The sequence below is a fragment of the Bidens hawaiensis genome, unplaced genomic scaffold (assembly GCF_021521415.1).
Source record: "Bidens hawaiensis isolate Kalapana, Puna unplaced genomic scaffold, B.hawaiensis_p1.1 tig00028807_1, whole genome shotgun sequence".
Lineage (NCBI taxonomy): Eukaryota > Viridiplantae > Streptophyta > Magnoliopsida > Asterales > Asteraceae > Bidens > Bidens hawaiensis.
Window position 1 is genome coordinate 256 of NW_027494733.1, and position 11,104 is coordinate 11,359.

At 35.4% G+C, this 11,104-nt stretch overlaps 1 protein-coding gene across 4 annotated transcripts; it reads left to right on the top strand.

Annotated features, from left to right (window-relative positions):
* The first annotated feature begins 225 nt into the window (after window positions 1-225).
* LOC143577796 (uncharacterized) lies at window positions 226-10,341 on the top strand. Of its 4 annotated transcripts, none has more exons than XM_077061525.1 (4): window positions 226-1,031; window positions 1,215-1,370; window positions 9,790-9,837; window positions 9,886-10,341. In XM_077061525.1, exons 1-4 carry the CDS (start codon window positions 729-731, stop codon window positions 10,192-10,194), a joined length of 816 nt encoding a protein of 271 aa, XP_076917640.1. In that variant the 5' UTR covers window positions 226-728; the 3' UTR covers window positions 10,195-10,341. The 4 variants fall into 4 exon arrangements, with proteins under 4 accessions (XP_076917640.1, XP_076917642.1, XP_076917641.1 ...); XM_077061526.1 differs by having other exon boundaries at window positions 248-914; window positions 987-1,031; window positions 9,790-10,341; XM_077061527.1 differs by having other exon boundaries at window positions 230-914; window positions 1,179-1,370; window positions 9,790-10,341.
* The last annotated feature ends 763 nt before the right edge of the window (window positions 10,342-11,104 follow it).

The following is an 11,104-nucleotide window of genomic DNA, read 5'->3' on the forward strand; positions in this document are numbered from 1 at the left end:
GATTTATTTATAGGTTTAAATGAACTTTTTATTATTAAAACAATAATATTTTCTGTTGGAAATAGCCATTAGAGGATTGGGATAATGGGTGTCACAATCCTGTGTGGGGTTTTTGCGGATCCAAGCCACACCGGGCAGGAGGGTGGGGTTCCCACAAGACCGAGTGGCATCAATACCATCCCGACTTTGTCTCCTTTTACAGGGAAACATATGTTTTAAGTGTACGCTATAGCTTAAAACATTCCTATACAAGTTAAATATATTTTAAATCCACTAACAATTGCAGCATTAAAAAACGACTAATATAAGCTGCCAGGCATTTTTTTATCAGTTTTAGTAACGATAAAAATGTGTTACTATAATTTAAGTATGAATTTTGCCTATAAGGATAACAAATGAGGTGAATATGTACGGTCCTGAAGATGATCAAATAAATAAACAAGTAGGCTCGTATTTCAAACCTCTAAGTCAACTCACCAACTCCCTGCTCAGACTTATACCACAATTCGGACACGTACTTTTGGAGATGAGAAGTTGAGCTAACATGCTGAGTTTACCAATAATTCCAACCAAACTTATCTACTTTATTAGTTTGTCCAGATTCCACATTAATTTCCACTTCTTCTATATATATCCAGATCAACACAGACCTATACATCCTCAAACGAACTACAAATCACTTTCCTGGTATCTTATTATTGTTAAAGTTTCAACCCTTAAGAACAACAATGGCGCATTCCCACCTCAATTCCTTCCTAATAATTCTTGTTTCAGTCACTCTAGCATCAATCAACGGTGGAAAAATGGTTGGTGAGGCACGTAATCTTTTGGAGGTACCCGAGTTTCCAAAGCCAGAAGTTCCTGAGATTCCCAAACCAACACTTCCAGACATTCCGAAACCTGAAATTCCCGAGGTTCCAAAGCCAGATGTTCCAGAGATTCCCAAACCAGCACTTCCTGACATTCCGAAGCCTGAAATCCCTGAGCTTCCCAAACCGACATTTCCTGAGATTCCAAAGCCCACCATTCCAGAAATTCCAAAACCCGAAGTACCAGAGCTTCCCAAGCCTACATTTCCCGCGCTTCCAAAGTCTGAAATTCCCGAGGTTCCTAAGCCCACTCTTCCTGAGCTTCCAAAGCCTGAAATTCCCGAGCTTCTGAATCCCACTCTTCATGAGGTTCCAAAACCTGAAGTCCCGGTGCTTCCAAAGCCTGAAATTCCTGAGCTTCCGAAGCCCACTCTTCCCGAGGCTCCAAAACCTGAGGTCCCTGTGTTTCCAAAACCTGAAATTCCCAAGCTTCCGAAGCCCACCATTCCTGAAATTCCAAAGCCAGAGCTACCAACACTGCCAAAACTAGAAGTACCAAAGGTGCCAGAATTCCATGACCCCCCTAAGCCCGTGTTGCCAACAATTCCTGAATTGCCCAAGGACTTTCCTATCCCTACTCTACCTCATCCTTAGAAATCAGCTTTCATACTATAGTGTGATATATGTTCAGTTACTTCTACTAGTATATTGCAACCAAGATCTTCCACATTTCAGAGTGTTCAGTGAGGACTGATTGATTATTCATGTGTTCCTTTGTTTTGTTGTATCATGATTTGCTTATGTATTTTATACTTACTTAATATATGATATTACTTTATTGCTGCATCTGTTTAATTTCATGGCACCAACTTTTTTCCATGCATAATTATGAGAAATCCAACCAGCAACGATGGTCACTGTATTGTTGAATTGTTTCTGGTCCTATGATTATCCGAAATAAACACTATGCTGCATTTGTTTCTAAGTGTTTTCTTCGTGATGCATGCATTATGGAAAATTCAAAGCCTATAAACCTTAGCAAGGGCGGATCTTTCAGTGGGCCGAACAGGACCTGGCCCCATCACGTTTTTCGCTCGCTAGTTTAATTGTCCGTTGAGGCCTGAGGTTAGAACCGACTCGTGTGGGTGTGAAATCATTAATCGAAACAAACAATGGAGGCAAGCATAGACCAGGTTATGGTTTGGAACTATTGTAAGATTTGATCATGTGAGTTCAGCATTTAAGTGACACTTTTTTGTGTTTTGATTTTTGGATTAAAACATACGTTGGAAAGTTGAAAACCAACTTCTTTTTTCATAAGAAAGGATGAAGAAAAAAAATTGTGTTTTAGTAGAATATTAAATAGAGAGTTTCTATTGTTTGACCCGACCTAAACCGAATTGACGACCCGAATTGAACCAAGTGAAGTGGATGTGAGATACAAATTTAATATAACGCAAAAACAAACATATTTCGAAAACTAAAAAGGATAGAATAAAAAAGGATCCCAAGACTGTAAAGTTTGAGAATTCATAAAAAACAGTTTTAACATCAAGAAAAGAAAAGTCCAAAATTGGCAAAACCAAGTTTTTTCTTGGATTCCTAAGGACTATTATTCATCAAGTGAGGCATCAACAAGAAATAAATTGTTTTTTGGAAATAAAATAAGTTTAATCAGTTTATGGTTGACCCGAGACAAAGTGTCTCGGGAACCAATGTCCATTTAAACGCTTAGTGCATGTAATGTCAATCACGGAGGACTATCAATAGTATTAGGTACATAGATAGTGGTTGCACCAGGCATAATATAATGGGAGACGAACCCTTGTTATCTATTTTATGCTAAACCATTCGATAGCGGATTCGAGTATTTCAAAAACGACATGGGAAAACTTCAAGGAATAGGAAATATTTCATATGGTACTTTGTGCTTCAACAACGTCAACCATGTTCAAATGGCTCAACCACAACTTGTCAAGCGTTTCTCAAACTCAACTCACCCAACTACTTCTCTCAAGTGATGGATTCAGCATCAGCTACTAGGTCTCGGTTTGAATCTTTAAAACTTTGTTATACAATGTTATAACACATGCTTAAGATAGTACATCTGACAACAGTTTTCTAACCCTTCACTAAAGCCATCGATTTCATGTCGAATCGCTCGGCATGATCAATTTTAATTAAAACAACTGAATATATATTTTTGTATGTAAATTTATTAATATTTTCAAATATGTCACATTTTTAGAGGGAGGAAATGAGTTAAGTTTAACTCACCAAAAAGACTTTTAGTTTGTCTTAAGAAAAACAAAAAGAGTCACTTGACTTGCCAAAAAGATTTTATACTCTCTTTAAGAAAATCAGAAGAAGTTTCATAAAGATATTCTCTCGTTTTGAGGGAGCTCCTACTTAGAGAAAGTTGAATATTTTAAAGTTTATAAAAAGTTTGAAAATTGATCGGACCTATGAAAAATGATATGAAGTTATCTTTAATGATCCTAACACATGAATATTTTATCATTGTTTGATGTGTAGATAGGCTTGACAAATGAGTAAGTGTCATAGTGATATAATATAAATTATACGCCTATGCTAGTTGGTTTACATATAAGAAGCAGTTACATGACTCCACGTTAAGTCATATCGATAAAAGAAAAAAAAATATTAGTTAGTCATACATGAGCCCGTTAGTGATTGATCACTAGAAAATTATTCTTGCTTTAAATACAAATATTGAAAATCAAAATGATAAAACAGAAAAACTGCAAAGTGCTTAAAAAATTAAAATTCAACACAAAAAATGTTGAAAATTCTCAACACAAAATGTTGATAATTAACAAAGAAAAAGTGGTATATTATAAACACGTAACTTGGGGCAAGCAACTAAGTCCTAAACACTTTATATAAACGCATGTAAGTCCGAACTTGGAAAGCAAGTCTATGGTTCAACTTTTATTGTTTGAAAAAGTTTGCAAAAAGTTTAAATAAGTTTAAAATGTTTTGATCAATCATTAGGGGTCTGTGTCAATTAAGGGTGAACTAGTAAACACAAACTATGGCTGAGGTATGATGGAGTCAGTAACTTTTCAGATTAAATGGGACAACATAAGTTTTGTGCTAAATACATACATTAACATATCTACAGTCGACTTTGGATTCTTGGCATAGTAACATCCAAATTGAAGTGTGATCTAGGAAATTAACGATCATTATGATTCCATGTTGTGATATTTCTCACAAAAATATTAAATTCATTACAAAATTTTATAAATATTATTGTTATATAATATTAATTTCATCTTTACTCCTATCTTTTTCAATTTTTTTATTTTATTTTATGTTTCAACTTCAAAATATTGTGTATATATATTCGTAATATTATAATATATGTAAATGCCAAAAATATTTTAAGATTTTATTATGTCCGTACCTATTTTGTTAAATCTTTGCTTTATTTAAAATCATGTCTTTAGTTGTCAAGGTCGTTCATGCAAATCTCATTGGAAACCTGTGATTTAAACAAATCATTTACAAGTTGACGGGACATGTTTTGAAAAAGGCAATTCTTCTTTCACCCTCGAGAGGGTTTGTGAACGAAACTTATTCGTTATAAGTTTTGTGTAGTTATACAAGGACATGTAGATCAAGATCAAGTCTGCTGGGCTAAAAGACTTGAGTTGTAGAGGATGAAACGCTTAAAAGATAACGAGAAGGTGAAAGTTGGTGGTTGAACCTAAAAATAATCTGATCATGTCTGAAAATCGGTAGAAGAAATTAGTCGGCTCAAGAAAGTCAACCAAAGAAAATTAGATGTCAAGCCTCCCGCATATGAGGTTTCAAAAAATTGTTGTTGCCGATCCTTCCTAGAAAACAAGATTGAAATTCAAGTTTATAAGAATGGAAAATAAATAATTGTCAAATATTCAATCTCATCCAAGCCCTAGGATCAAGACAAGTAATAGATTTCAAGAAATAAAAACGAAGCAAAGAACTTGACGAAGGTTCCTCGAGATACTCCATGGAGATTGTAGGGCTAATATTATATAGTACTATTAGATTGTGTATGTCTTTCTATTTGCTTATATTCGGTGATTACGTACTCAGTACGTTTATTTTGTATGAACGAAATGTAAAAGTTGGAAAATGGGGACCCTATAAAGGTCCACTTTACCCATTTCTCCATAACACCTCAAGGAAATAAAAGAATTTTTCTCTCACTAAACACTCCATCTTTCATTCTTTTGTTTGAAACTAAGATACGAGATCCGAGTGTTGTTAGTGAATTCCGCATACATTTATCTCTCAATTTACAATAGCGGTTAAATCGCAGATAAGTGTTCTTGAAGATCATTGACTTCGCAAAGTTAAATTTCCTAATTGACGGTTGCAAGATAATCAATTAATGAACCCCTATGCGAAATGGAAACAATATGCACGACAAACCCATTTGCAAGAAAATAATTTTGCGACAAAAATTCCCATTGCGAAATAGAATACAATCATGTTGCGAATTTTCCCATTGTTGCGAGTTACATAATGATTGCGAGATACATATAATTGAAGAAAGATACGGTTTGGGAGTTAAATAGTGTTGCGAGGTTAATTGTGATTGCGAGATACGTGAATTGCAAGTTGATTAGTTGCGAGATAAAATTTCATTGCGAGAAGTTACTTGGACGCAAGACTGATTTTAATTGCGCGATCTATATTGCGAATTAGAGAATATCCAATTTTCAAATTGGATCAAAACAGCAAAAACCGTTTGCGTGAAGGAAAATTTTTGTTAGTTAGAACAAGAATGCAAGTTGAACCAAAGGTAAATTTGTTCAATCTCATATCTAAATCTCATATATGTCATCTCACAACAAAGATCTAATTTCCATTTCAACGAGCCTCCTAATTTCATATATCCATGCAAACACTACTAGAAAACAAGTTATTTTCTCACAAACATTTCTTACAAATTTCCTACGACAGGTAGTTCCAACAGATTTTCAACAAAAAATATAAACTCCAACTTTACTACAATATTATCTAATAAACATTATGTTAAGTCAAAATAGTTTTTGTAGGAAATTTGTAGGAACTTTACAACCACATGTTTTTGTAGCAATTATGTAAGAAAAGTTGTTGCAAAATGGTTGAAAAAGATTTTCAAGCATTTGTTTTTCCAACAACTTTTTTGTTGGAAAACTGCTTGAAACTAGAGTTTTCCAACAAATTTCCTACAATTCGGTTGCAGAAAAACATCTCTTTTTCTAGTAGTGAAACAAGTACTCTAGATAGGTTAAAAAGACAATTATAAACCTATTCAAAATCAAACTAACTCCACACGCCGATTCATTAACCATCGATATCCATACGCCTTAACATAATATAGCAAACAAACACCCTAAGAAAGTGAATTTGAACCCATTAGGTCCGGTTTCGTGGAGACGAAGAACATAGATTAAGAGTGTGATGACGAGCAGATGCCTTGATAGATTGACTATGTGAATGATACAAGATGCAATATAGGATGATTAGCAAGTGATTCAACAATCGATTGAATGATTGTTTTTGAAATTTCTTGAAATCACGACTCAAAGAGATGGACGGTTTTCAGAGATGGATCTATGAAAAAGTGGAAAGATGAAGAGATGTTTTTTTATATAGGGATTGACCAACTCGTGAAATGGTAAAAAAAATCCTGATACGTTAGAAAATTTCAAAGCATGCCCTCAATTTTAAAGAACGTCTAAAAACAAACCCAAAAAAAATCAATTTCAGACACTCTATATAATTCAATCTCGGTTCCTAACACTTAACGAACATTGCACGACTGATCTTTTCAAACAGAAAACCAATTTTGAAAGAAAATAAATTAAATTAAACAATATAAAATATTGAAATATAGTAAAAATAAAAAAATAGAAATAAACATAAAAATCTTTTTGTCATTTTTTAACCTTTTTGCAGAATTTAAATATTTAAACGTTTTTTTTATTTCCTGATTCGAAGAGTTATGCAAGTACGTGAGCTACTGATACCAATTGTAGGTCTCGTGAATGGATCTAACAACAAAGTTTGGATCAATCCGTAACACCGGTGAGTGAAAATCACCAATGCTACTCGGATATTAGATCAAGAATGGTTAAGAAACCGTAGAGAAGAAAGTAGTAGAACTAAAGAGAGAATGAATAAGCAAAAGTTTGGTGCATAGGTGTATAATTAATGTGCTATTTATACCCACATGCACCTAGGTTATTTACTTGGGCCTCATGGGCCAGCCCAAATGGCCTGCAATTACATAGTACTAATGGCCTTATGCCTAGTACAACAAGCTAAACGAAAGCAAGTAAACAAGTACATGAAAACTCCATCTAATACATAAGCCTATTACAGCGAATATACAAAACGAGGCCTAACAGCACTAATGAAATGTTATTGGCCACATTGCCGTTGATATTTCCATGCCCTCATCCTTTATGATTATATTCTGTAAAATGATACGACTAGAAATTAATCGAGACTAATTGGATTGAAATTTATATGTAACTTTTCAAATTCAACGGTTACTATGAATGATTCGGTAACCCGCCTTATACCAATTGTGAAAACTAAGCCCCGGTGTGGAAGCTTGTCGAACGCTGATAAACAAGCTCGGATCTTGGATCGATCTACAACATGTATTCACTCTTGAAAGATCTATGGATGGATGTGGAGAGTTCGATTCAATTAACAATCCATAATAGGACGAACAAATGCAATCGAAACACAACAGATAGATTTAGTAGTATGATTCCATTTGTTGAATGATTCACATGAAAAGCACTCATACATACATACAAACATACATACATACATGCATGCATGCATGCATGCATGCATTCATACATACATAATCAGAAACACACGGCCACCGGGGAGATTTAGTAGTATGATTCCATTTGTTGAATGAGTCGATGCCTCGGTCTAAAATATAAAACCCAAAACACACACACACACACAAATACACACGCACGCGCACACACACAAACACCAAAATTTAAATGTAAATTTCTTAATTTTGACAAAATTTGAAAACAAAAGTCGATTAATCGGGCACGTACGAGTCGATGTAGTAGGGACTAGCGATCAATCAACGACTAATGGGAATTTTGACAACCATGTGTGCATATAATCAAACTATTCACCATGTTGCTTTCAAAAACCAAAAGCCATTTAAACGTCTTTTCTTGCTACTTCTTATGCCTTTGCAAACTTAAGGGTTGTTTTCCGATCTATTAAATGCATTTTTTTAGGGAACACCACCGAAGCAGACCACCTGCTAGATAGTAACCTAATTTAAAATGGTTCTGATTCACATCAAATGGACACATGGTCTCATTTCATGCATTTGCTTATTGAATAATGGCGAGTGGTATAGAGCGTTTAGATCGTTATTCGACCAGATGAAAAAAAACAAACTCATTACGTACAAAACAATTTATATCTTGCTTGGCAATCTCTTCGAGAGCTATCGTTGTGTACTTGTGATCTCCTCATATGAATTGGACTCGCCACTCCATTGAGCAATGCGGCCAAGGCTGGCGTGTACAATGAACGCTTCCTATCATCCCAGGTGATACATGGATTCTTCATGAGCGTCATATGAAACTTCTAAGTCACGAATGGTTGGTCTATGCAGATATTCTTATCCGTATAAATGAATAATACCATCAAAAATAATCTATCACTAGTCGTTCGTGTGTGCGACTACATTCTTCACCGCAACTCTACTTGGTTCTTTGGACTAGACTTACGACTTCTTGACCACCGTAATCACTACCGAATGACGAGCTAGCTAGACAACAATATTTTAAAAAGATCTATTAAAACTTTTGTACGTTTTGAGAAGATGGTTAAAGATTTTTTTGGTATGAAATAAGGGTAAACTGCTTGATTTATTTATAGGTTTAAATGAACTTTTTATTATTAAAACAATAATATTTTCTGTTGGAAATAGCCATTAGAGGATTGGGATAATGGGTGTCACAATCCTGTGTGGGGTTTTTGCGGATCCAAGCCACACCGGGCAGGAGGGTGGGGTTCCCACAAGACCGAGTGGCATCAATACCATCCCGACTTTGTCTCCTTTTACAGGGAAACATATGTTTTAAGTGTACGCTATAGCTTAAAACATTCCTATACAAGTTAAATATATTTTAAATCCACTAACAATTGCAGCATTAAAAAACGACTAATATAAGCTGCCAGGCATTTTTTTATCAGTTTTGGTAACGATAAAAATGTGTTGCTATAATTTAAGTATGAATTTTGCCTATAAGGATAACAAATGAGGTGAATATGTACGGTCCTGAAGATGATCAAATAAATAAACAAGTAGGCTCGTATTTCAAACCTCTAAGTCAACTCACCAACTCCCTGCTCAGACTTATACCACAATTCGGACACGTACTTTTGGAGATGAGAAGTTGAGCTAACATGCTGAGTTTACCAATAATTCCAACCAAACTTATCTACTTTATTAGTTTGTCCAGATTCCACATTAATTTCCACTTCTTCTATATATATCCAGATCAACACAGACCTATACATCCTCAAACGAACAACAAATCACTTTCCTGGTATCTTATTATTGTTAAAGTTTCAACCCTTAAGAACAACAATGGCGCATTCCCACCTCAATTCCTTCCTAATAATTCTTGTTTCAGTCACTCTAGCATCAATCAACGGTGGAAAAATGGTTGGTGAGGCACGTAATCTTTTGGAGGTACCCGAGTTTCCAAAGCCAGAAGTTCCTGAGATTCCCAAACCAACACTTCCAGACATTCCGAAACCTGAAATTCCCGAGGTTCCAAAGCCAGATGTTCCAGAGATTCCCAAACCAGCACTTCCTGACATTCCGAAGCCTGAAATCCCTGAGCTTCCCAAACCGACATTTCTTGAGATTCCAAAGCCTACCATTCCAGAAATTCCAAAACCCGAAGTACCAGAGCTTCCCAAGCCTACATTTCCCGTGCTTCCAAAGTCTGAAATTCCCGAGGTTCCTAAGCTCACTCTTCCTGAGCTTCCAAAGCCTGAAATTCCCGAGCTTCTGAAGCCCACTCTTCCTGAGGTTCCAAAACCTGAGGTCCCGGTGCTTCCAAAGCCTCAAATTCCTGAGCTTCCGAAGCCCACTCTTCCTGAGGCTCCAAAACCTGAGGTCCCTGTGCTTCCAAAGCCTGAAATTCCCGAGCTTCCGAAGCCCACCATTCCTGAAATTCCAAAGCCAGAGCTACCAACACTGCCAAAACTAGAAGTACCAAAGGTGCCAGAATTCCATGACCCCCCTAAGCCCGTGTTGCCAACAATTCCTGAATTGCCCAAGGACTTTCCTATCCCTACTCTACCTCATCCTTAGAAATAAGCTTTCATAATATAGTGTGATATATGTTCAGTTACTTCTACTAGTATATTGCAACCAAGATCTTCCACATTTCAGAGTGTTCAGTGAGGACTGATTGATTATTTGTGTGTTCCTTTGTTTTGTTGTATCATGATTTGCTTAAGTATTTTATACTTACTTAATATATGAAATTACTTTATTGCTGGATCTGTTTAATTTCATGGCACCAACTTTTTTCCATGCATAATTATGAGAAATCCAACCATGATCATGCAATCATTGTGTCTAAAATTGATGAAGTCACTATCAATTAAATCCTCAAAATATAATTTGTTATTGAAATAAATTAACATTAACCTCCAAGGGCAGGTAAAGTGGTGAACGTAAAAGTGGGAGACATCTCATGTGCCATCACCTTTGGAACATATGTATAGCTGCAGTCAAACTCACAGTTACCAAAAAAGTTGAACATTTTGTTTGGCAATTTTAGTCTTTTGAGAACCAGTTGATCAGATAACATGCAGTAATGTAACTTAATAAACCAACTGTTTTACATTGGAATTAGATGTAAAGGCAATTGCCTGCATAAAATTTTGCGAAGGAAGGCCAAATAATAATTGGATAATTCTAGTGGAAGTTATTTTAATGGTTTAACTGTTGCGATTTAAAGGTGAGTTATGTGTGTGTAATAAATATGAGTGGCATATTCCTTGTACGTGTATTTATTAAGTATCTCTCTAGCTTAATCATGCAATGAAGCCATTCAATGGTAAAAACGCAACACACGCAAAATTTGCAACATTAAGGTCCATTTTATTTGTAGTCTTTCGTATTTGTAACTAGTGTACGTTTACGTTATTTATTCGTTTACGTTTGTATGTTTGGGCCTGGGACCTTTGTATTTGGATCCCATTGGGCATTGTTA